The sequence below is a fragment of the Haliotis rufescens genome, unplaced genomic scaffold, assembly GCF_023055435.1.
Source record: "Haliotis rufescens isolate VD_foot unplaced genomic scaffold, xgHalRufe1.0.p SCAF_6, whole genome shotgun sequence".
Taxonomy (NCBI): Eukaryota; Metazoa; Mollusca; class Gastropoda; order Lepetellida; family Haliotidae; genus Haliotis; species Haliotis rufescens.
The window spans coordinates 42,988,998-43,016,981 of NW_025964334.1; the positions used below are offsets into that span (position 1 = coordinate 42,988,998).

Genomic DNA, 27,984 nt, shown 5'->3' on the forward strand with positions numbered 1-27,984 from the left:
TTAAGGATGTCGAATCTGCCATGCACGAATACTTCCTCGTTTATGGGAAAAAACTTGATCCAATACCGAGACCAACAATGAGTCAGTTTTATACACTGTCAGAGGCTCAGAAAAACCGCGAGGTCATATTTGTGATAATTGGGTTATCAGCTGTTGCAGTTTTCAGCTATACCATAACTACGCATAAACCATGACCTAGTTAGAGCGACAGCTAATCTATGAATAGCGTTGGCTGACTGCCTTCACTATTGTAGATGTGATTTGCATTTAGACAAATGATATGATAGAGTATAAACCATGAATCAGTGCAGATTTACACTCATGGGTAAGCCGACTCTATGTAACCGACGCTGTGTTGATATTTATTGCAGCATACACAATTATTACATCAGGCGCGGAAACATTAACTATACGTGTTCTGTATGTTGGATAGGGGTCAAAGGTCGTTATTGTTTATGTAAGAAACACGGTGCTGATAGGGTCAGGAACAAGATTATTTATGCTAGGAAGAGAGATTACATCAATGAGAGGAATAGGTTGGGGAGAATACGTATTTAGATATATGAAAACAACCAATTAGACATTTGTCTCGTTTTGCATATACCATTCAACCACAATGTTTTTTGTCAGAGAGTTGAAGGCTATGGCAAAGCAAAGTGGCCTACGTGGATATTCTCGAATGAGAAAAGCTGAATTGATTACCTTACTAGGTTTGGAATACAACAAACCCCAGACTGTTAGGGAACTCAAAGCTCGAGCGAGAAACAGTGGGCTGAGAGGTTATTCTCGAATGAGAAGAGCTGAATTGATCGCTTTACTAGATAATAATGATATTCAACATCATGATAATAATGTTGATATTGATAATGATGTTGAGAATAAACAACAAGAATTAATATTTGTACCCACATCCTCCGACGTTGGTAAATGTCTAAGAGGTTGGAAGATGGATATTAATTCCAACATGGATGTTAACGATATTAAGCCCTTCATATCGAGTAAAATTAACGAGGAGTTAGATGATTTACATAGTATAAAATACCAGCTGACGATTAAAATGTTATTGAGTAAAAGTAACACAGACGATAGCACCAAATATACCGAACCATATTTCCGTAGCAATCAAGAAGTTATAACCGAATCTGATACTATAAACGCATCATTAGATACATCAATTCAGAGGATACAGGAAACTTTAGAACGCTGGACTAATAGAGGTTCGGGTTGGGGTGTGGATAAAATCGATAGTTTATATTGAGATATAGCAAATTATATGCCCTTCAAAGGTGGATCTTATATAGATTTACCCCCGTATTATAAGAAGAAAAAAGCCATAATTAACATAAAAAATAAATCCGATGATTGTTTAAGAATGATGATAAGATCTGCATTGTTCCCCGTAGACAAGCATCCGGATAGACCTTCTAGCTATCCCCAAAATGATGGACTCAACTTCGATGGTATAGACGAACCTACACCAATATCACAAATTGATAAGGTGGAAAAGCAAAATAATTTTGCTATAAATGTTTTCGGACATTCTAAAGGAATTGTTGTACACAGGATAAGCTCCGCTCCGGAACATACTCCCAGAATCAATTCATTTCTGATCGAAAAAGATGGTAAATATCATTATACATGGATAAAGAGTTTAAACAGGCTATTATACGATCAAACAAAACATAAGGAAAAGAAATATTTCTGTGAAAGATGCCTACATGGGTACAGCAGACAAGATCTATTAGAAGCGCATAAAGAAGACTGTAGAGGTGTTGGACAGACCGCTATCAGGATCGATATGCCTAAGAGGGAAAAAATATATATTAAAATTTGAACATTATTGTAATCAAATGCCAGTACCGTACGTAATTTACGCCGACTTCGAAGCGCTTATCAAACCCATAGAAAATACCAACCATAATAATCAAGATAGTAGTTTTACGTACAAAAGTCAAGAACATATTCCTTGTGGGTTTGGATATATAGTTGTAAGGTATGATGGGAAAACAAACCCGCCCGTGATTTACAGAGGTCGCGATGCAGCGGGAAAGTTCCTGGAATATCTACAAAATGAAGAGAGAATAATCAGGGAAAAATTATCGTGTAAGAAACCCATGTGTATGAGGAGGGATGATTGGAGGGCCCATAAGAAGTCAACGAGTTGTCACATTTGTAATAAACCCCTGGATGGGGATTCCGTAAGAGATCATTGTCACGTCACGGGTAATTATCGGGGGCCGCTCATAACAAGTGTAACTTGAAACTAAAAATGAATTCTCAAACAATACCCATCCCCGTTGTGTTTCACAACCTTAGGGGATACGATTCACATCTCATTATGCAAGCTATCTCAAAGACCGACGGCGGTTTAACGTGCATTCCTAACAATATGGAAAAATACATATCGTTCTCGTTGACTAAACCTATACATTATAGGGACAAGGATGGAAAATCTAGAATAAAGCAAAGTAATGGGCTTAGATTCATAGACTCCGTACAGTTTCTGTTATCTTCCCTGGACAATTTAGCTAATGCGAACAATCCCGATGACTTTGCGATAACAAATCAATATACCGATAAGATAACTCGTCATTTGTTGCTGAGAAAAGGTGTATATCCTTATGAATATATGGATGATTGGTCTAGATTCGACGAAACTGAATTACCACCCCTCGAATCATTCTATAGTAACTTAACAGAATCTAAAATAACAGATGCCGATTATGAACACGCTCTGACGGTCTGGGATAAATTAGGTTGTAAGAATTTAGGCGATTATCACGATCTGTACTTAAAAACCGATGTACTGTTACTCGCCGATATATTCGAGATATTTAGAAAGACATGTTTAAAACAATACGGCTTAGACCCGGCATGAAGAAGACCGGTGTAGAACTAAAACTACTCACAGATTATGATATGCACTTGTTTATTGAGAAAGGATTAAGAGGTGGTGTATCGATGGCGGCGAAAAGGTATTCTAAGGCTAATAATAAATTAGTGGAAGGATACGATCCCAGTAAACCCGACACCCACATATTATATCTCGACGCTAACAATTTGTACGGATGGGCTATGAGTCAACCTTTACCCACGGGTGGTTTTGAGTGGATCGATGATATCGAAGTGAATGATATCCATAATATCAATGTGAATGATGTGAATAAAGGGTACATACTAGAAGTTGACTTGGAATATCCAAGTTCGTTACATAAAGATCATAACAGTTATCTGCTAGCTCCCGAAAGATTAATGGTTAATAAAGATTGGCACAAGAAAAAATACCCATATATACAAAATATACAATTTTGTATATTTGATATTTCCAAAATATACATTTTTGTATAGTTGGTATTTCCAAAACTATACAATTTTGTATATATGGATAGATTTTACCCCTGCTTCATTGAATTTTTTGAACTTATAAGATTGTTTCTTGTGGTTTGAAACTAATGTTACCGAACAGTATTTTTGCACGTGACAATAATACGTTAATACTATTTTATTATGGCAACTATATTTGGAGTGTTATGAAATAATTTTTATTTCTTTATGTTGACAGCATTTTACATAAGAAATAGAACATTTGCGCAGATTTTAGTAACAGATAATGTAAATAATACCGCTGTCTTAATTAGATCGCGGTTTGAAAAAGCACTGTTTGTATAACGAAAGGCTGCTGCTGTTTTAATTAGGTCGGAGTTAGAAAAGCTCTGTTTGTTTAACGAAAGGCTGCCGCTGTATAAACTTAATTGGGGTTAGAAAAGCACTGTTTGTACAACGAAAGGCTGCCGCTGTCTTAACTAGGTCGGGGTTAGAAAAGCACTGTTTGTATAGCGAATGACAGAAGCTGTCTTAAATAAATCGGGGTTAGAAAAGCACTGGTTGTATAAGGAGAGGCTTTCGCTGTCTAAACTAGAATAATCACTAAACGGAATAGCAAGAGAGAGCCTTTTAGCGATTGTCACGATCATTGCAAAATAATAGATAAAAAATCCATGAATTTAAAATTGTACAAGGAAACATATATAGGAAACACATCGTTGGAATAAATTCCTATTATATTACGTTCACGACATTAGTTCTGGAGTTTTCAAAGTAAAATTTAATATATATGTTTCTGTGATTTCGTGTAATGGTAATTCTAAATATGAAATATTGGTTGATATTGTTTGTCAAACAGTTGTACACACCGTCCATTGTGATACTTCTACTTAAAGATGTTTGTTTAGTCAATTGGCATGCGTTCATTGTAAACAAGGATCATTAGTGTGAAAGGATTACTAAGTTTGTCATCCAGTATAATGCACTTCCACGATTAGCATAATTAGAACAGAGTTTGTAATTAGGTACATCCGGACTCCAGTTAATCAAGGCAGCTACATCAGTTGAGAGTGTGAGCAACTGGAGAAGAGGCGAGCAACTCAATGTGATAAATGAATTAGTGGAATTTTAATAAATAAACGAACGCCTGTCGCAAAAATGCATTCGAACATTGAACACGCACAATCGCAGATTTCTATGGTACATTTGAGGGTGAACGTGAACGAAGCCGTGCAGGATGCCTAACAGCCATTTGTCTTCAGAACACACAGTGAGCTCAGGTGAGTTTATTAATGATGATATTTTCATTCATTCATAGATATGGCGATCATGAGCGCTGACACTATATGTGTTCGCAATAGAACATTTGGAAGACTAGACACATATTGATTCACTATATGACTACATCAAATCCAGTATTTGTTTAATGCAACAGGTTTAAAGCATTCAAAATTGTGCATTTTATAAAATACAATGTGTGTCGCTTCGTCTCCCATGTAATATACATTAATTATTTGTTTAAAATATAATTTAATATTACTATGACTTTTACATTATAACTAAAATTATGGAGTCTTGCATGTCGAGCCAGCAAACTATTGTACATATTATTTACATTGGAATTTCTGTTTACTGTGATTGCGGTGGGGTCCAGACAATTCCGCAAAGGGACAATTCCAAATACTACTGCGTAAAATATTAATGCTGATTTGGAGAAAATTACCAAATGGATGAAAGTAAGTAAAATTGAATCCAGAGAAAACAGAAGCTTTCTATTTCACGTTAAATCAAAGTCTTCCCAAGTGCAAAACCTAATCTTAAAATGAAAGGAATTAATATTTATGACTTTGGGAATAATATTTCAGTCAGATTCTGATATTGACGAGTTAAAAAGGAAATATCCCTATGATTAATTGCCTTAGAAGTCTTAGATACCTTTCTGGTGTCCACCGCCGTAAACCATACTCACTCACTCAGTTAAATAACTCCTTTCACAGAAATCATTAGAAGTTATGAACAAGCATATAATGCCCATATTTGGGATAATTGTACCAAGAACAAGAAATAATCCTAGAATCCTAAGATTCATTCCGGACGCTGAAATATTGCCGATGAGACGTTAAATTTTAACTCACTCACTCAATACGGACTATACGGACTATTTGTGGGGCGATAAAGGGTACAGGCCACGAGAAAATATATAGAGAAACTAACACAGCCATTACACCTTTTTACAAGATGGAAAACATCTTTGCTGTTAGTAATTACATTTATAGAAATCAAACCAATATACAGGCTATATGTTGTAGAACAGAATGCTTTGCCAAGTTATTCCTACCTGATACCATTAATAATTGGAATAGTCATCTGATATAGAGGATTATTAAACTTGGACAGTGTGACTTATATACAGTTAAGCCATGATACCAGATTTTGTCACATAATCCTTTATCGCCTCGGACTCGGTTGTAGTAATTTAAACTTCCATCGGCTTAAAAGACAATATATTAAGAAACGATTCGCCTTTCTATTCTAAAGGCTAAGTGAGTTTATATTCAGTGGTTTATTGAAAACAATTTGTCAATTTAGCTATTTTGAAATCGGTCCATGTACATCCTACGTTCGGGTGAATTTGCACTAATGTTATAACTTAAGAATTAATTCATATTTTAAGACACGTATTGAGTATTTAACAGTTAAATAGCTTTTCTTAGTAATTGAACACCTTTCCACCGACCGCACCAAACTGTTGACCAATCGTTTTTCATGTATTCTACGACAAATAAGATCAGAACATGTGTATAATTACAACATCCCCAGGATACCAATAACAACGAAATGTACAGATTAACAAACATGACGAACATTATTATTTCATGATAATGTAGGTGTCATGCATGTAATTATAGCTATATAAACACATGTTTAATTATTCAGTTTGTGTGAAGTCGGTCATAAATACAAACAAACAGTTGATTCTGAAATTCTTTAATCATGTACTTTTAAGTATATTTTCCCAATATTATGTTATCCCCAAAAGGGCAATTATATTCATGTTATATTTATCAGTCATTTTTTTAAAACGAATTACGTAACATTTATGCTACTTTGATTTTATAAGACCAATGTTGTTGTTACAGATTCATGGACCGACTAGGTTCCTTACATGTCATAAAAGTGCCGGGACATAATGTGGTGGCAATACATTCTCTAATTAACACCTGTCACAAAGGTACGGGCCAATTGGGTTTGTCCTCAGGGAATGTGTTATGCAATTTGTGTATTCACGAAATAACATTCAATAAGTCGGGTGATTTAGGATTGATGCATATAAATAAATGAATTACATTATTTTCTTAATCGTGTGCAAAATACGCATAATGTCGGAAAGCGCAAGTTAATTCCCCAAATACTGACTTTGTTCCTAAATAAATCACAACCCTCACTTATAATTGTATCACTGTATCACTTTAAATTTTAATGATGTAAATCATGTATCTGTCACTTTTTAATGTAGAATACGTTAGTCACTCAACCAGTTCCACTATTATTTTCCCAAAAGATCAAAGATTAAAAACAGTTATCAAGATTTAATTTCCATATCGTTAGATATATTTAATCTTAACATTGAAACATTTTCATGTATTATTCTGTATTGAATGACATTAGATATATGCTCCTATACCGCCGCTGGTGTCTTAATTTGTGAGAATTAAACATTTAGTTTGCATCCAACCATGCGCGTCCCGAATTATACAGCGTCAAGCTTTCAGAGCTCAAAATAAGTTTTCCAAAGTAGAAATGAAGCAAAATGAATATTTATCAAGTTTCCTTTTGCTAGAACATATGCATGCTGTTATGGTTTTACAAAAAGAAAATTCTTCGTTCTCTCTGTTGTTAACAATATTAAAACAACAAGTACTATAAAATATAATACGGAAATATATTACTTATCATTTACGCATCCGGCTGCTCACAAAACAATGCTATTAAACAATATTTGTGTCCCAGGGACTGAATACCAATTAGACCAAGCCAGCTCTACAGATACTGACTCTCTCAAAGACAGCAAGCTACATTATACAGTTAATTGAAAACTGTAATCTCAAACATATCTAATGCTACTTCAACACTTTATCATATACTTAGCAGTTGAATATTCTGTAAAATTTAAATTAATCTTCTATTAGTTTACAGTGACGATTCTTGCAGGCTATAAAATGCAGGCACGGCCCGTTATGTATCATTCAATCTTTATCTTTCTCACTTTCTTATAAAGGCATAATGATCGATAATCTCTTCTGTTGCAGTGTGAAATGTTAATTTATTGTGAGTAAGGCTAATCCCTTTCTCCAGACATAAATTGATCACTCACCAACAACTGACAAGGTGATACAATATACTGCAGATTAATTAACTAATTAAGGGTTAAATGAGATTGTTTACTCAGAGTGTGATGTAATCCGTTTGATGTCGAATTACAAAGAGTGAATCTTCAAAAAGGGTAAGCATACCCAACACTACCAGTAGCACCTGGCATTCCCAAATAGTGTTGTTCTAATACATCAAGCTATAATACTGACACGTTGCTTAAGGGTTATCGGAATAAATTTGAATTTGATTTTCACATATTCTCCTCCATTGCCCATGAGCATATACATGGATATACATACATATGCATTATAAATTTGAAATGCAATTGTAAATAAAGTTGTTGTTTTTCTTCAGAAGAGTCGTAACCGAGTCCTCGGGATACGCCATCGCAACCTTCCCGTCCAGAAGAAACAGAGGTACGAGGACGCATTAAAGATAGCTCAGTTGATGCCCTCCGAGGAAAGTAACTATGACGAAGACGGCATAAAGATTTTTTACAGTACGACCAAAGAACTGCGAGTCGACAGAACTGCAGATGGCGAAGAGGCTCGCAGATGAGACATACATTAAATAGCTGGACAGTACAGCAGCTTTCCCTAAAGCAAGACGTGTCCGTTGACCACCATCCAAAAACCCATTCCCTGACATAAAGAAGGATATGTCATGGGTCAATACCGAGTATGGAATCCCGTGTTGTGGTGTGGTGTGGTGTGGTGTGTGTAACGTAATATATGTGGGTGGGTTAGTGACTGAATTTGCGGATGTGTGTTCGTTGTACTTCTAGGGGGGGGGGGGTGATGGGTATTTTGTCTCAAAATGGTTGGTTGTTTAAATAGTGACACTTTAATAAACTATTCTTCTTATTCTTCTTCTTTTTGTTCATTGTCAAGATGCTGTGTATTACTTCCCAGACTGCTGACATGTGTTATCATTTTTTATCTTCAAATATCACGATGTTCCCACTGATACCGTCATTATGTGGATTGCCTGATTGTTTAGAACTATAAGTTGCGATATGTTATATGATTGCTTTGTATAACATCGGCATGCTGTTCACTTTCATTGGGACTGGATGCTTTGCACAATAGTGATAGTATCTCACTGTTAATTATTTTTTATCATTTGCATTTACATAAGTAAAGAACATATCAATTTAATCTGAATATGTCAATGTGTCAATTTCTTGTTCTAAAAAGTACAGGTATAAGTATTCATATTCGACTTCTTATCATTTGTATTTGTAAGAATTTTTTTAAATTTTCTTGCGCCTGTTGTACATTCCATTTATGGTCGTAGTTTGTGGATTGCCTGATTGTTTAGAACTATAAGTTGCGATATGTTATATGATTGCTTTGTATAACATCGGCATGCTGTTCACTTTCATTGGGACTGGATGCTTTGCACAATAGTGATAGAATCTCACTGTTAATTATTTTTTATCATTTGCATTTACATAAGTAAAGAACATATCAATTTAATCTGAATATGTCAATGTGTCAATTTCTTGTTCTAAAAAGTACAGGTATAAGTATTCATATTCGACTTCTTATCATTTGTATTTGTAAGAATTTTTTTTAATTTTCTTGCGCCTGTTGTACATTACATTTATGGTCGTAGTTTGCTAACAATATTTGTCTGAGCCCCAAGAAATGTTTTGAATATTTGATTGCATTTTAAGCAATTTTGTGCCGTTTGGACAATATTCATACCAACAAATGTAACAGTGGCAAAAGTAAAAAAAACAAAGATGGCGGATGTAAAATTTCGGAGTTAAATCAGTACTTTTAAAAAATCGGGAATAGTTTCTGCGCACCCGACCACCTGGGTTCCAGCCACTAATGCCTAAGTCCACTTTTGCCTACAGTTACTATTGCCTACAAATAAATAAAACAGTGTGGAATAATGCCTACACAATGAAAACAACATACCCATGCTAGGAATGAACTCTTTGAAATTTCTTTGAAATCATCATCTGCTGGTGTATATACTATAAGAACTAATGCAATGATGCAGAAATGATGCACTGATAGTAGGTGTCGCTGAAAATCACTGGTGCATGACTTTGTTTATTGTAGGCCGTATGCATTAGTGGATGTAGGCATTAGTGGACGAGGACGCCACCTGAGAGCAATACTGCCACAAACGTGCAATGTCCCTTTCCCCATGTTGAAGCATATTGAGAAAAGCATACCTTTGTACTTATTATCTTTTGTAAAACATAAAACATTAATACGCTGAATAAACATTCATAGTTTTTTCACATGAACAACTGTAAAACATCTCATTCACTTATAAAAGACACGTTTATCATAAAAAAAGTCATTATTGGGTTATTAACAATTTCTGTGTGACATCTCCCAAATTCAACACTTTAAATTAATAATAAAATAGTTTTCATCTTCTGTGCAATCCACACTGTTGGCTAATCTGCCATGTGCACGAGAGCATGTTACAAATCATATCGCGGCCTCTCCGTACAAACGAATCCAAGCTCAGCACAAATTGATTTCAACACTTTCAAAACAAGTCACCGCCAATGCAATCAACCCCAACAGCCTATCCTCTCTGTGCATTTGACGATAAAGTCTACTCACATACCAAGCACCGCGCCAGGAAAAGTACCAGACGCCTCAATCGCTTACCCGTCAATATAATTGCAAGGAGAGTATGTACTCCCGCTAACAGCGTGGAGTACTAATTAATCATTCCAGTATTGTTACACGCCACTATATCAGTTTTTTGTAACTTGCTGATACTATTTTGCACATATAAAACAAATATCCTCCTTTACAAACATATACAAAGAAACACAGTGCTCAACTTCAAACACTTCAATTTGCATATATATATATAATAATTATACACAAATACATAACAATTATCTCCCTTTACCAATATATACAAAGAAAACAAATTTGGATATACCATATATACAAATTTGGATATTTTTGTATATGTCGTATATACAAACTTGTATATTTTTGTATATATCATCATTCCAATCTTGTATATCCTTTGGAAATATCATCTTTCCAAAGGATATACAAGCTTGTATATATGGATTTTTTTTGCAGTGTGGATGTCGGAATATCAACGCTCCTTGATGGGTAATAGTAGGTTAGCTATCGTAGAAAAACTCGTACCAAATTTGATGGATAAGACAAAATATAAAGTTCACTACAGAAATCTCCAGTTGTATCTATCGTTAGGTATAAAACTACACAGAGTTCTAAAGTTCGATCAAAGCCCTTGGATGGAGCCCTATATAAGGTTGAACACAGATTTAAGAAAGATAGCTACCAGCGATTTCGAAAAGAATCTGTATAAGCTCATGAATAACTCAGTATTTGGTAAAACTATGGAGAATCTAAGGAAGCGTGTTGATGTTAAATTAGTCAGATCTAATGAGGAAGAAAGACTCAGGAAACTTATAGCCAGTCCGGCTTTTAACAGAAGCAAGATATTCGATAACGACTTAGCCGCGTTGCATATGCAGAAGAGTAATATAAAATTCAACAGACCGGTGTACGTCGGTATGAGTATTCTCGACTTGTCAAAACACTTAATGTATGACTTTTATTACAACGAACTTAAGAAGCAATACGGCGATAGATGCGAGGTGTTATATACCGACACAGATTCTTTGTTGATGGAAATACAAACCGAGGATGTGTATAAAGATATGGCAGAAAAAATAGATATGTACGACACGAGCGATTACCCAAAAGATAATCCACTGCACAGCGTAGTAAATAAAAAGGTATTAGGTAAGATGAAGGATGAATGTGCTGGGACCCCTATAGCGGAGTATGTAGGATTAAGACCTAAGATGTATTCTATAAAGAAGTCCGATAATGGAGAGATAAGAAAAGCTAAGGGCGTTAAGAAGTATGTTGTTAAAAAGCATATCAAACACGAACAGTATAAAGAATCATTATTCAACGGTAGAACGTTCAAACACGAGATGAACTCTTTAAGAAGTTACAATCATAGGATATATGGATTAAGAATGAACAAGACATCATTATCCCCCTTAGATACAAAGAGATGGATTGATAAGGATGGTGTAACTACCTATGCTTATGGTTATGGTGGTAATACCGTACCGTCGGGAACTATGAACAACTCTTCTCGTACAAATGCCCTACCCGGTCCATCTTGAAGGTAATAAAGAATAGGCTCTCCTTCTTTCATAACCAATCGACTAATGTTATACGTCTTAAGGGACCATATGGGATCGGTTGGTATAAATATCTTACCCTTGCTCTATCCGGAAGTTTTTGTTCTTTGCCTCTCCTCGGTGCTGAAGATTCCGAAGTCACGGATTTCATTTTAATAGCATCTGATGGTTTCTTCCTGATTAATCTCGTTACTTCCTTATTCAGCGCTGATACAACGGCTGATAATCGTGTCACCCATTCGGTTGATCTCAATCGTTCCGATTTCATTTCGATCCCATACTGATAGCCAAACAAACGTTCCGCCAATGTCCTGTTAAATCTTTCGACGATAGCTTGACTGCGGTGGGCCTCTCTTTCACCACGGACGATTTCGACATCGTGCTTTGTTAACAGTTTAGTTACCGATCCCATAAACTCGCGACCGGGATCTACTTGAAATAGCTTAGCCCATTTTAGTGGTCCGCGTTTATATATGCGACTCAGTGCATTAGCTACCTCTGTTGATTCTTTCGAGGTTAATGGCTCAGCCTCTTTGTATCGACTAGCCACATCTACTACTGTTAAAGCGTATTTATACGTTTTGCGTTTTACCTTATCGTGGGGAAGAAACAAGAGGTCAGCCTGATGAACTTCATTCGATGTAAAAATATCAAACTTCTTCCTCGGTATATAACGCGGTGCCGGTAAATATATTTGCCACATCGCTTGTTTCTTTAACCAATCCTTGGCCACATCTTTAGATACCTTAGCCGCGGTGGCTAATTTTTTTATTGCTCCTATACCTTTCCAATATCCTCGTGGGCTATAGTAAATTTTATCCATTATTAATTAATATTGATGTTTCGTTTAATACAACTCATGACTATCATTGAATCGCATAATCATTTTGGCATAAAAAATGCCACCTGTAGTAGCGGTATAGGTATATGAATCCGGCTCCAGTGGAAGTGGTCCAGAACCCCCATTACCTATACTACTTGATCTGTCAGCTATGGCAGTCAACGCACTCAGCGTTCCCAGGGAGGTTTATCCACATACGCTCTTCTGCCTCCGGCTCTCCTTCCCAGGGTTCTTCAAATGTTCCAGGCCCCTCGCCCACTGATTTTGGGCATGCCCCGTTTGCCAGTAGGATTCTGGTTTCTTGTCCTCAGAGCCCTTGCCAGAGGCAACCCCCTAGACCTTCAGGTGTGGCTCAACCTCCTGTTACACCTACACAGCAGATTGCCACACCCAAACCCCGCCTGGTTTCACACCTGACGCTTCTGCCAAATGCCCCAGGAACCAAGGGCAACTCGGCTTGAATGGCCAAGGTTATTGCTTCAGCCTGTCGTCAGTCTACACAGGGACTGTATGTCGACAAAGAGTGCTCCTTCCAGGCCCTCTGACAGCGTCACCACACTTTCTGGAGTTTCTCTTTTATTTGCACAGCACACGTCAGTTAAAGGGCTCTACCATCTCTACCTACCTGACTGCCATTAACTCTGTGCTTGCATTCTCAGTCAATCGGAGAATGATGAAAATCACTGAACTCATTTTCAAGATCAGTAAGCCAAGTTCAGACTGCCTGTGTGGGATCTGTACATGGTTTTACTGGCTCTTCAGACAGCTGCCTTCGAACCACTCGTCTTCCTTCTATGACCCTACGAAGACGATGGTGTTCCCGCTGGTAGTGCTGCATGGGTCAGTGCCCTGCACACCCCCGAGGTGTCCGGTTTGAACGCAGTATTCATGGTGTGTCTTGGGCTGTGCAGGGACTTTATTGCCAAGAATCAACTCCCAGGACAGCCTGATAGATCATTCACCTTCCTCACCTTGCATCCATTGTGTGTGCTGAAGAAGAGGCGGAGCTTTCATTATGCCCTGTTAGGGCATTGAAGGTTTTCCTACATCTATCATGGCTCTTCACAGTAACTGCTCCATCCAGTCAATCATGGAAGGCTGCGATCTGACAACGTCTTCGCGAGCCACTACCTACCACTGTACAGTAGACACCTCTTATTGTATTGTGCTTAAATTCACATAGATGCCTTTCTTTTTGGATCAACAAACTGACAGTTCAAGTGAACTTATATTAAGATAAGATGTAATTTCATTGTATTGCATAAGGATATATTACATTAGTCCATACATCAAAAACTTGTTTTCCACAGAAGTCCTCTGCATTGTCAACTATTCATATCCAGTTGAGATACTAATAGTATCTCCCTTCATAACCTCTGTATGCGCAGCCAGAAAGTCTTCATTTCTTCCTGGGTGTGCTACTGTCAACATAAAATATAATTCTGAGTTGACATAGATCAAAAGTTTGTTATTTTTGGCACTGTAATATGTTTTAGTTTCCCAGTTTACATAGTCTACAAGAAGGCTTCTCAACCTTCATGGAAGGTGAAGAGGATTAGTTTTCCCTTATGGTCTTGCTTATATATGAACGTGTTTAAGGAACAAGATGGCATCTCCTCCACCTGCATGTAAGAAGTGTGGGCTTCCTACTGGAAGTGCCAATCTTGTGTCTGAGAAGCTGATGGTGTAGTCACTCACAGTCAACTGAGAAAGAACCCTTCCAAGATGCAGGGGAGCCATGGTTGAAGTGTCAGGTCAACACAGCCAAGCCGGGCGTAATGGCCAGTATGGTATTCATCAGACCACAAGAGGTGACACAGCTTGATTAGGTTGAGGCCAGCCGCTGACAGTCACACCCATAGATGAAAGTCCACTGGGACAGGCTATTAGCATGCGACAGCCGTATGGACCATATGGTTCTTGAAATAAAGTACACAGCCGTTTCACACCACTTCCATGGGTGGCTTCCATGGACAGCACAACCACACAAACACCAGGAACTAACCCGTTAAGCAGGTTGACGAAGTCAGTTAGAAGACAAGAGGCTGTGCTGCAATGCACGCATACTGCAGGAGGAACATATGCCAACCATCGACAAACCATCATCAGGGCAAATGCCTACAGGTTCAGATAATCACGTGTCACCTGTGCCCCAACCAATACACGGTTCAGAGGACACACCTCCTATTTACGCTTTTGGCCTAATAGTTACATATTTTTGCCTAAAAATAAATTTTACTCTTATCTTCCCCAAATTATAATTTTTGACATTTTTTTTCACAAATTATTTACATGTATAAAATATCACAGAGTGCAAATTGTTAATGCACCAATCACATGAAACATTCTACAGGGAGTCAATTGTATGTACACCAATATTTCTTAGGAACTCGAAACACCACATTGTCTTTCTTCAACATGATTGTCACATGATTAATTTTATGGATTAGTGGAGCTTTGACCACATGTTTCGGCATGAATGCAGTGTTTTCAAGTTCATTTATTGCCGCCTCGCTAAAAATAACATTTGTGGGCAAGCCTCCCACACGACAGCTTGAATTAAATGCTTTCGTAAGTGATTTATAATCTATTAATACCAAAGTTATTCAAAATACAATGTGTTTGTTTGAAATGTGGCCCTGATGTATGTCCAAAAGTTATATATGAATGCATTGCCGCTCAAACCTTTTATTTTTGAGGGAGGGGATATGGTGGAAAGTCTTGCCTGCTTCACGTCATATCAGCCAAATGAAAATGTCGAAGCGAAAAACAAGCATCATGGCACTACATTACTCTTTTACCCATGAAATTACGCTTTTTACCCCACCAATTACTCCAAAGCTTCAAATAGGGTTGGCATATCTGTACTTTTACCTGCTCAGATGAAGAGCAGAGAGACGGCTTCAACTCTGCTCGTTTATCTGCTGTGGATTTCCCTGATTCACAACAATCACTTGCCTACCAACCAGGACACTCATTCTCTGAGATAGTTGAGGAGTTTTATCGTCTTATGCTGAGCCTCAAGTCACCCATGGAAGCAGTAGCAGTACCTCAGATGATGTAGTATACAGAAGCAATTTACTTTTCCTTGGTCAAGTTACGGACCACGGGTTATCAAATGAGTTGATTGGTAAACTGAGGAGTGATGACAATCTGCCACTTCCTTCATTGAAACACATGCCAAACATACTGCACTCATGATTGTCCTTTACCTTACCATCAGCCTTGGACAAGGAGGTCTATGAACTTGTCAGGTCTCCCTAACATGACAATGACAAATGTCATATTCACTGTTAACAGTGAAAATGAATAGCTTGTTTGATGGTGGTGCTCAGTAAATGAGTAGTTTGTTACCGGTACATATCCCCCCCCCCCCCCCCCCACACACACACAAAAAAAAAAGAAATCCTGATGGCAATCATACAATGTGGGGTAAATGTTGTTATTAGATTCACTTGACAATACCATCCAGATCATTGTTGTTAATTGTTAATAGCTGGAATACTACCTCTATCATAAGTAATCCCACCCATTTCCCAATAATGTCCATCTAGGTTGCTGATGTTGGAAAGAAGGGAAGACTTTTCAACTGGTTATTAATAGTTGACAGTGAAGAGGACAGTGGAAAATCTAAAGACATTATAGTTAGATAGCAGCCGAAATACAGGATTTCTGGCACTGATGTACGGTAATAGAGATTCTCCATGCTGACAACACGTGTTTGTTTGGACACCAGCTGAGCACAATCTTTTCAGTCTCAAGCTTCTGTTAAATATCATTCTTATCTGCATTCATTCTATGATGGTGGGAATGTACAACTTTGTTGCAGGTTGTTCCTGTGCCACAAGATGTTGCTATGGATCTCAAGGAATGTTTTTTGGATATGGCACAAAATATTTCCATTGAGCTTCATGAGATACCTACACATTCTGATCTTTCCCAGGTGGGTAGCATGTTGTATGTATGCCTAACCTCTATCAATTGAGAATCTGCCAAACCACTAAGGGAGCAGCCCATTGATTTTCCGGAGTGATCGGATTTTGGTTTGAAATTAGAATATATTTGTTAATGTTTAGGAGCTCAATTATTTGTTATATTCTATACAAGTATTTAATTATTTTTTTTATAAATAAACATAATGAACTGTATGTTTTGACATTTGTCTGAAAGAAAAAGGCACATTGTTGTTTTCCTACGATGCGAGGCATATGTAAGTATGTTTTACTAAAACAGGACCTTGATTATTTTATTAGAAAAAAATCCCACTAAAACCTAACCACACCCCAACTCCAGCCATCCAACCCCACCCACTCCACCCCCAGAAAGTCAGATGGTTGCTTCCTAAGCCAGGATGTGTAAAAAAAACATTTAATGAAGAAAAGGTTTCAAAATGTGTGTACTCAGTGCCTTTTTTATCTATTAGGTTTATCTTCCCCTGAAAGTTCAAGAGGAGATCAAACTGAAACTGGAGCATGATGGAAACAGTAGAAATCCAGATGATTTGTTGGAGCGTTAAACTACCATTATGGTTGATGTTATTTGAAAGGGGGCATATTGAAATTGAATTCACACTTGATCCCACAATCAAACCGATTTTTGTCCCCCACCCAAGTTTGGCTGTGTATACAGAAAGAAGGCTATGGCAGTAATCTATCCTGGAAGGTAGATTAATACTAATTTGAATCGTCCAGGTTGAATCACTTCAGAACTGCCAATCACAAATATTATTAGCAGACTTGTCATCTCTTTTGTGTATGGTCAAATATATGTCAAACTTTGATGTACTGTTAGCTTATGACTTTTCTGAATTGAAATTGAAGATGTTACCAGTTGTGTGGGTTTGAGTTATTTGGACTCCCTATTTCCGGCAATGCCTATATGATGTTTACAGATTGTCCCAGCTGGAGCACCCTATTTCTATGCAGAGCTTCCATGTGGTGCTAAACTCCTGCACAGGATATCATCAAAGTTCCCTCTGCAGTTTGCAAGGTAAACACTCCGTTTTTATGTCACATGACTTAAGATTGTAGAATCATGTTTGTCATCAGTGAGTGAGTGAATGATGTTTTGATAATGCAGCAGGCATCATACTTCATCAGTGATATCCAAACAATGTTTCACCAATCAACTGTTTTTCTTACCACCTGTGCCATTTAATGATAATGGTAATATGCTAAAATGTCTTTATGGATTGGAGAAAACACGCTCACGAGGTTTTGGTAGACAGAGCATGCCCTGGGGAGAGGGAAAGACCAAAGGGGCGAAGCCCCCGCGGTTTTTCCCGATCCCCAGTGCATGCTCTGTCTACCAAAACCGAGGGAAAGTGTTTTTCAATACTTATAAACCGTCTAAATTGATTAAATGTTATAACGAGCATCTATAAATGAGGCGCTTCATTATAGCGCTTCCTTGAAGACGTGATATCATAACTTGCACGTGAAATTCGCTGACTTGCCAGGCGGTCAAGAGCGCTTGGATGTGTCAACAACAAAACACAACTAAAATACTTACTTTTAAATGAAAGTGAAATCTTCGGTCTCTAAAAGTTTGTGTTGCAATATTCCACTTCTTTTAAACTTTTCAAAACGAAAATTCGCAAATTTAAAAGGTGTCTTTTGCTTTACAAGATTTACGACTTTAAACAATCCAACTGTTACCCAGAGGTAGTTGTGACGTAATGGCTAGCAGTTACTTCACGTGCAAATTGTGCAGCATTGATAAGCACTTGTTTAAAAGCATGTGTTTTGAAACCTCGCTGTCCTTTCACCAGAGAGTCTGAAGTGGAAAGATGAGCGACGACGACTTTCGTTTTGTTACCAAGTCTTCATTCACTGTACACATGACATTCAATTTTAATTGAATTAAAATTTTGAATTGCTACTTGTAGTCATTTTTTCAGTTACTTGGTTAAACCTGGGATTTGAGGTTTTACATTCAAAGTAAAACCTCCAGAACGAAAAAAAACCTCATAATAGGTTTTACTTTGAAAGTAAAACCTCACAATAGGTTTTAATGCCTATAGAAAGAACTCTCTTACTTAATAGAGATCCCAATGAATAGGTTTATGATACAACTGTGAGACTGGACTTGAATAGAACCAGGAATGGATGAGTCAAAATGAAACTAATGTAAAGGTTACTTAAAGAACAGAATATGCCTGTACTCATTCATGCCACTGAAATAGCAACTCTGGCATCCATTTTGATGATTATGTAGTAGGTGCCCTCTAATAGGTGCCCAGTGGCAGCAGAACAATATAGATGTGGTTCAAATGTCAGATGTTTACTGCAGTGCTTTGCATTGTGTCCTCTCCTCCCTATGCAGTAATGCTATGCCTACATGTTCTGCAAGGCTCCTGGCCAGGTTATCAATTCTAATTATAGGGGAAAATACAAAACAGGAATAAATTTTAATTTAAAGTTTATTTTAACAAAAACAACAACAGGGGGCAAACCTTCATCAACAAAATCCTTACCCTTCCCTACCTACGTAATACAATTCATCATTCTTCCTGAAACTTGCCCTTATAACCACCCCTCTAAATTAACTCCCTAAAGTAAAATGTCCCAAACAAACCTTACTTTATTTCTTTCCCACCCATAACTAACACTGACCTTAAAACATTATCCAAAAAAAGAAAACGGACAACTAGTGAAAAAGTGTGAAAGGGTCTTGATTCAAGACCTCATATATTCTAGACCACATATTTTCGGAGATGCTGGTGAAAGGACGACTGACAATTCCCTTACTTACTTACTTACTTTAGAGATTTAACGTGCGCTTTCCGACTGATGCGTATTTCGCACACGGACCCGGCCAGGCCATTTAATGTGTTTCCGAAAGGGGCGAAAGTGGTGTGTGCAACCCAAGAGGGGGCTTTAGGGGTTGCTTATATAGAATTTGGGAATTTTGAGATTTGGAATAGATGCCGATGGGGTAGGGGAGGAGAACTAAGGGAGCTGGGTATGGTGGATTTTTGTGTGTTTATGTAATTTTGATTTGGTGGATTATAGTGTTTTTAGATGCGTTTTATTAGTTCCGTTTTGATTAAGAATACGCCTAAGGCCTTGAAGTTTTCTAGTTTATTTTGTGGGTTTAGTATTGCTTCTAGAGTGAGAGCCTGGTTTAGATTGAGGGTGGTTTGTAATGCGGTTCGATGTGTTAGGTAGTGTGTGCAGTAGATGAGTGTGTGTTCTGGGGTTTCTAGTTGTTTGCAGTGTGGGCAGTTACCTGTAGTATGTTTTTTTATTTTTTTTAGGTGGTTATTTAGGTTGGTGTGTCCTGTTTGGAGTTTAGTGATTACTCTGTCGATTTTTTTTGATGGATGGTGAATTTTTGGTTTGGTTAGTGGTTTGCTGAGTACTTTTTTGATTTGGCTATTTGAGTTTAGATATAGGTTATGCCATTTTTTGGTGATTTTTTGCTTATTTACACTTTTAATTTCTGATTTTGAGATGGGTAAGTTTAAGCTTATTTCTGGGATTTTGAGGGATAGTTTAGCTGCCTTATCGGCGTTTTCATTACCGTATATTCCTACGTGGGCGGGTATCCACAAGAAAGTTATTTGTTTGCCTGCGTTAGTTAGGTCGTTGGAGCTTTTAAGTATTAGATTTATTAATTTAGGTCGGTTTTTGGTATTTTTGTTTTGGAGGGCTTGCAGTCCACTTAGGGAGTCGGTAAGTATTAGGATTTTATTGTGGTTTTTGGATTCTTGACTATGGAGGGCTGAGGCCATGCCCATTAGTTCTGCCGTGAATATTGATTGGTTGTTTGGGAGTCGGAAGGATTGTGTAGTTTTAGTTGGTTGTGTGGTATGGACTCCGAAACCTGTGTGTTTGGAGGTCGGATCTGAAGATCCGTCCGTGTAAATGTGACACCAATTTGGCCAATTTTCGTGTATGTATGCTAGTGTAGTGGTTTTAGCTATGTTTGGGTCGGTTTGTTTATTTATTTGGCTAGCTAGTGTTGTGTCTATTTTGGGTATTTTAAGTTTAGGGGTGAAGATATTTGATTGTTTGCAGTTTTGTTTAAGATTTTTAATTTTGTGTTCATTTAGGTAGTTTGTTATTCTTTGGGATATTGGGGTAAGTAAGGGGTGTTTACGAGCTAGAGCTTGGTTTTTGGGGCTGATATTCTGGTTTATTAGGTTTTGGATCAGAGGGTTTGATTGGGATGCGGCCCAGAAATTTAAGCTTAGCTGTTCCCTGCGTAGACTTAGTGGCATTTCTCCTGTTAAGGCCTGAAGTGAAGTGTAGGAGGTGCCATGTTGGGTGCGTGTAATTAGTTTGAGAGCCTGATATTGTATTGAGTCAAGTTTTTTAGATAGAGAGTTGTTTAGGGTGTTGTATATGGCGCAGCCGTAGTCTAGTTTTGATCTAATTAGTGATATGTAGAGTGAGAGGAGGGTATCTTTGGAGGCTCCCCAGTTTGAGCCAGTGAGGCATCTTAGGGTGTTTAGGTCTTTACTGCATTTAGTTGTTAGGTTTTGGATGTGAGCATCCCAGGTGAGATGTTGATCGAAAATAAGTCCTAAGAATTTGGTTTGTTTTTGAAATTTGATTGTTTGGTTGTTTAGCTGGAGGATTGGGGAGGCGGGTTTCATGTTTTTATGTTTGAATACTATTCCTGTTGTTTTTTCTGAGTTAAGGGAGAAGCCCCATTTGTCAGCCCATTGTTGTATTTTATTAAGAGATTTTTGGAGTAAATTTTGGGCCATATTAATACTTTTTGTGCGGATCCAGATGGCTCCATCATCCACGAATTTGGATGTGTTTACTTTAGGGGATAGGCCCTCGAAGAGATCGTTTATCATTATATTAAAGAGTGTGGGGCTGAGGATACTGCCCTGGGGAGTGCCATTTTCTAGGGGACACTGGTCCGATAGAGTATGGTCTATCCCCACTGTTATTTTACGTTTGTTTAGAAAGTCCTGAATGTAGTTTATTATTTGTCCTTTTAGTCCTATTTTTTTAAGTTTTTGTATTAGCCCGTTGTGCCAAACCATGTCGAATGCTTTGGAGAAATCCAGAAAGATGCCTGTTGTGTATTGTTTGTTGAGTTGTCCTGTCTTTATGTCCTGTTCTAGTCGGGCGAGATTATCTAAGGTTGAGCGGCCAGGAGTGAAACCGCTTTGATCTGTGTTTATGATGTTATTTTGAGTTAAGTACTGTTGTAGTCTATTTTTGGCCATAGATTCCATTACTTTACATAGGTTTGAGGTTAGGGATATTGGTCTATAAGAATTTGCCTGGTTAGTTGGTTTATCGGGTTTAGGGATAGGGATGACTAGTGCCTGTTTCCAGGGAGTTGGTACCTGTCCGTTTTGATAGATTAGGTTATATAGCTTAAGTAGTGCCTGGAGTAGGTTGGGGGGGAGTTTTTTTATTATTTGGTAGGATGTTAGGTCTAGTCCTGGGGCAGTTCCCTTTTTCCTATTTTGGAGTACGTACTGGAGTTCTTCCATTGAGTAAGGTTGGTTTATTTCGAGGTTATCATTATTTGGTTCTTTAGTAGGTTTGGCTTCTGCTTTAAGTTTTTGTTGGAATTTTTCGCTGAAGTTATTGTTGCTGCTTATGGCCGAGAAGTGGTTTGCTAGGTTATTTGCCTTTTCGGTAGGGTTGGTTGAATTGTTTATGTTGGGTGTTTTTTTGTGACGTTTTAAGCCTCTAATGGCGTGGATTTTTCGCCAGACTGTTCTGGCATCTGTGCGATTATTTACTCCTTCACAAAATAATTTCCAATCTTTGGTTTTAGCTATTTTGACTAGTTTTTGGACCTTGTGGTTTAGTTCGTGAGCTACCGTTATATGGTTATGGTCGCGTTTGGCTCTATTGAAGGCTGTTTTACGTTTGCGTCTAGTTTGTTCTATTTCCTCGTTCCACCATGGTACCGAGGGTTTGCCTACGTTATTTGTTTTATAAGGTATTGATGCTTTGGCTGCGTTAATTATGTAGTCTGTTAGGTTTTTGCAGTAGATTTCTGGGTCCTTATTTTCTAGTTTGGTTAGGTTGGCTTGGTTGCAGATATCCTGAAATTTGTCCCAGTTAGCTTGGTTATAGTTGAATTTTGGTTCTAGGTTTTCTGTTTGGGTAGGAACGTTTGTATTGCCTATGGTAATGTTTATAGGGAAGTGGTCACTACCTAGTGGGGCGTCGTGAACTTCCCATTGAGTACTTTGGGCCAGATCTGGGGTGCATATGGTTAGGTCGATAGCCGACGTTTTAAGGTTTTTCTTATCGTATCTAGTTGGTTGGTTATTGTTTAGGAGTACAAGGTTATTTGTTTCTATCCATTCAGAGATTAGTTTGCCATGATTATCTATTTTTTCATCTATGCTCCAGGTGGGGTGGTGAGCGTTAAAGTCTCCTAGGAATATAGTTGATTTATTGCTTATTTGCAGTAATTTGTTTAGGTCCTCAGCTTGAATTTTTTGTTCTGCCCAGTGGTATACGTTAATGATGTTTATTTTTTGGTTTTTGAGAGTTATTTGGATGCCGTTTGCTTCTAGGTTTGGTGTGTTTATTTTGATTTCTTCATAGTTAATGTCTTCTCTGATTAGTATTATTAATCCTCCTGCGGCTCTAGCGGTTTTAGGTTTGGCTCGGTCTGTTCTAACTGAGTTGTAGTTTGGTAGAGTAAATTTAGATTTTTTTGAGAATTTGGTTTCTTGGATACAGGCAATGTGCGGACCCTTATCTTGTTTAAATTTTGCTTTTAGTTCGTGGCCGTGGGAATTTAGTCCATTGGCATTCCACTGAAATATGTTTAGGCCTTCCATTATTTGGGCTTTTAGTGTTTGGAGGTTAGGTTAATTCCCTTACTTTGTTTGGGTTTTAACATGCGTTTTCAAACATATGCGTATTTCGCGCACGGGCTGGCCAGGCCATTTAGTGACGTGGTCGAGAAGAGTATGTCTGAAAGGTAAGGCAACCTGGAGGGGCTTTATGGTCACTTAATTAATTTGGGCGGAAATTTGGAATTTTGAAATATGCCATGCAAATAAGGTGGGGTAACTAAAGGAGTTTGTGAGATTGTGTGTTTTTATAGATTTACGATTGAGGTTTTATTGGTAGTATGTTTGTTGTGGTTTTTGTTGTTGTTGTTTGTTTGTTTTTTTAAATGCGGCCGAGTAGGCCTGTTTTGATTAGATAAATGCAGAGTGCTTTTTAGGTTTGTAAGTTATTTAAGGGGTTTAGTAGAGTTGCTAGTGTCATTTGGTTGTTGTAGTTTAGTGTGGATTTGAGTGTTGTTCTGTGTTGTTGGTAATGTGTGCAATGTAGTATTACGTGTTCAGGAGTTTCTATTTGGTTGCAATGTGGGCATTTACCAGTTTGATCTTTTTTAATTTGGTGCAGATGTGAATTTAGTTTTGTGTGGCCTGTTTGCAATTTGGTTATTGCCCTGTCCATTTTTATCCCCCTGGCATATAATGCGGGGGGATATAGCGTTCAGCCAGTCTGTCTGTCCGTCCGTAATCATTTCCTTTTCCGGGGCAGAATTCGAAAACCATTCAGTGGGTAAACAATGTATGCTTCTTAAAGAACGTTCAGCTGTTGACTCATTACATACAGAATTGCACATTTACTAGTGGTTACTTTACAGACAGCTGCCGGGGGGATATGTCATCTTTCTGATGACTCTTGTTTCCTTAGTAATATTTTTAATTTCGTTTTTAGATATTGGAAGGTTGATGCTTACTTCTTCTAATTTTAATGCTGATTTACCTATTTTGTCAGCGTATGACTTACCAAGCACACCAACATGGGCAGGGATCCAAACTATTTCTATGTCTTTGCCTAGTTTACGGCGGTTGTTGTAGCTTTTAAGTATCTGAGGTATTAGTTTTGGATGTATTTTTGTCTTTTATAGCCTTGAGCCCACTTAATGAGTCTGTTAGGATTAGGTATTTTTTATTTGGGCACTGTGTAGGGATGTTACTATCACCATTAGTTCGGCTGTAAAGATTGATTGGTTGTTGGGGAGCCTATAGGATTTTGTTTCTTTTGTAGGTTTGTTGATGAGGATGCCCAATCCCGAGCATTTTGAGTCTGGGTCAGTGTGACACCAATTTGGCCATCTTTTCGTGTATGCATGCTAGTATGGTGGATTTAGTGGAGTTTGAGTCTGTTTCTTTATTTAGTTTGGTGGAGAGAGATAGGTTGATTCCGGGGGTTTGGAGTTTGGGTATGAAAAAGTTGTTTGGTGCTGTGTTTAGTTTTAAATCATTTAGGTTGTGTGTATTTAAGTAATGGACACTGGTCCAATAGCATTTGGTCGATTCCCACAGTTTGTTAAGATTACCCGTTTTGATATCTCGCTCTAAGCGGGCGAGGTTATCTAAGGTAGATCAGTTTGGGGTGAAACCACTTTGATCTTGGTTTATTATGTTATTTTGGTCTAGATAGTGTTGGAGCCTGTTTTGGACCATTGCCTCCATGATTTTACATAAGTTTGAGGTTAGGGAGCTTGGTCTATAAGAACTAGCTTCGTCTGCCGGTTTATTTGGCTTTGGTATTGGGATGACCAATGCCTCTTTCCATGAAGTTGGGACTTGACCGTTTTGGGAGACGAGGTTGTATAGTTTTAGTCATGATTCCAGAAGATTTGGGGGCAGCTGTTTAATTATTGTGTATGAGGTTAGGTCTAGTCAGGGGGCTGTTCCTTTTTTATGATTATTTAGTATATCATGGGATAACATTTATACTAAGTTATCTTATAATAATTAGATCTACATCAAGTGCTTTTATGAGTTATCATGGTGTAATATTTATACATCATTTCATATAATTATAGTTTAGCAAGTAATAATTATCATTAGGTAAAATGCATATATAAAATATCAGTAGTTTCAGTTAAAGCTTTTTTAGATGGTTGCTAGCCTAAGGTAATGGGAGCGCGTCTTCTAGACATACTATTCAATAAGACAAGAGTTACGTCTACATAGTTTAATTGATTTGAAGCTTTTAGATAAATGCTAGCCTAAGGTATCAAGATCCTATCTCCCAGACAAAGGATATTTATTTAAGTATATCTGTCATCACCTACCGGGGTATATTAGAATAACATTACTTCAATTAAGACTCATTAAGGATTAGCCCCCATACAAGCTCGTCTATAGTGCATTAAGGATTAGCCCCCATACCAGCTCATCTATAGGGCATTAAGGATTAGCCCCCACACAAGCTCATCTATGGTGACACCCTAATCTCTTTCAAAGCATCCAGTAAATATGTCAACAAGATTAGTGCCAGTCCAACAGGATAAACAGGATTTAGTATTCCCCTCTGTCTAACCATCCATTTAGCTTAGGACACAACCAATCGTGTATCAACCAATCACATTCCATTTTATTGTTTAAATTTTAGTTAAATACATACTGTAGGCAGGTTTTAGGGAGAGAAGGGGTTTGACTCTCTTACCAAGCAGACCTCTCTCCCACAGCCCAGAGTGTGTACCGACTCTCTGTGGCACCCTCAGTTACTTTCTAAGATATTGTAAATTGTTAATTGTTCTTGTAAATAAAATTGTGATAAGTCTCCTGTGCCTCTGGCTCTTTGCTGACTAATTCCCCAAGAAAACCAGCACGTCATTTGGAAGGTATTGTTCACCTAGAACAGTTCCATGATAAGTACATGGAGTAGTTCCTCCATTGCGTATGAGTGGTTTATTTCTAGGTTATGGTCTTGGGGTAATTTGGAGAATTTATTTAGTGAATTTTGCGCCCTGCTGTTCTTGGATCTGTGTGATGATTTATTTCTTTGCAGAATTGTTTCCAGTTTTTGGCTTTTGCAGTTTTAACAAGGTTTTGTACTTGATGATTTCGTTGGTGTGCTATCTTCAGATGTGTGTAGTCTTCTTTAGCTTTATCAAACGCGCTTTTGTGTTTTTTCTGGTCTTTTTAATTTCCTCGGTCCACCAAAGTACCGTGGTTTGCCTTATTTCTGGTGTTGTGAGGGGGATTTTCTTTTTTGCTATGTTTATTATGCAATCTGTTAAGTTTTGGCTGTAATGTTTTGGTTCTTTATTTTCGAGGTCTGCTGGGTTAACCTGGTCGCATAAAGTTTTAAAATTGTCCCAGTCGGCCTTGTTGATGTGGAATTTTGGTTCTTGGGGTTTGAGGTTTGGATGTTTATGATTCCTATCGTAATGAGTATTGAAAAGTGGTCCCTGCTGAGTGGCTCCTCATGCACTTCCCACAGAGTGCTTTGGGGCAGATCAGGGGGAAATATTGTTCAGTCTATAGCCGACATACTTTGGTGTTTAGTTGGTTGGTTGTTATTTAATAGTATTAGTGGGTTTTTTTTCGATCCAGTCAGCGATGAGTTTGCGTCTGTTTTATCTGTGATACCCCAGGAGGTGTGGTGGGCATTGAAGTCCCCCAGGAAGATAGTAGATTTTTGGCCAATTTGACTGAGGGATTCTAAGTTTTCAGATTTAATTTGTTTTACGATCCTGTGGTATCTATTGATAATGTTATTGTTTTGTTATGATTTGTTTTTTGTATACTATTTCCTTTTAGATTTGTTTTTTTTTAATTGTAATTTCTTTATGGTTACTGTCCTCCCTGACATATATGATCAGGCCACCGTATGAAACAATTTTATGCTGGCAGTGGGTGTGATTTGTGTATTTGTGCATGTAACCTAATAACATTGTTAGGTCATTTAAGGTTTTGGCTCCTGTGAGGTTTGGCGTTTTATGTTTGAGGGTACCCTTGGTTTTTACAGGGGGCACTAGATGTCTCTAAAAAGTCTTGGTCTGTGGCATAAGATTCATCTGTGATATTGTTTTAGGTTGAGGTGTCTATTATGACTGTTGGTTGTTTTGTAGTTGATTGCTGTTGTGTTTGTTTGTTGGTGTTGGTGGTTGTCCTGGCAGCTTCGATATTTGGTTGTTGTGCCTGTTTGTGTCCTGCAGTTGTTGCCCTGGTGCCTTTGGAGGTATGGGTGTTAGGTCTGGGTATGCTGCTGGTCTTGCGGCTTGTTTTGCCTGCGGGTGTTGATGTTGACGATTCCCAATGAAGGGTAGGCTTATATGTGACCAGGAAAAGGGACACAACCAATGAACACGCTCCTGACATCTAGGCTCTCAATCATGGTTTGCAACAAGTTAAGCATGCAAAGAGCATGCCATCTTCCCAGCCACTTCCACGTACAAAAATGACGACAAAGATAGGTACTACTACGACAGCCACCCAAATCCCCTTAGTCTTACCCAACCCCTATATTCCTAAATTTTTTAAGTAACCCAACAAAATTCCCGGGCC

General features: G+C 37.9%; 1 protein-coding gene across 5 annotated transcripts in view; it reads left to right on the forward strand.

The window, feature by feature from the left end:
• Positions 1–27,984, forward strand: part of LOC124114626 (CWF19-like protein 1) — a 329,927-nt gene that overhangs the window by 290,581 nt on the left and 11,362 nt on the right. For 4 of the 5 annotated variants that reach the window (XM_048385574.1, XM_048385573.1, XM_048385575.1 and 1 more), the window contains 2 exons: positions 16,549–16,662; positions 17,611–17,708. In XM_048385574.1, the coding sequence (XP_048241531.1) occupies positions 16,549–16,662; positions 17,611–17,708 (212 nt within the window). Of the gene's footprint in view, positions 1–16,548; positions 16,663–17,142; positions 17,709–27,984 lie in introns of all 5 variants that reach the window. The other variant, XR_007218701.1, reaches the window with a different exon arrangement.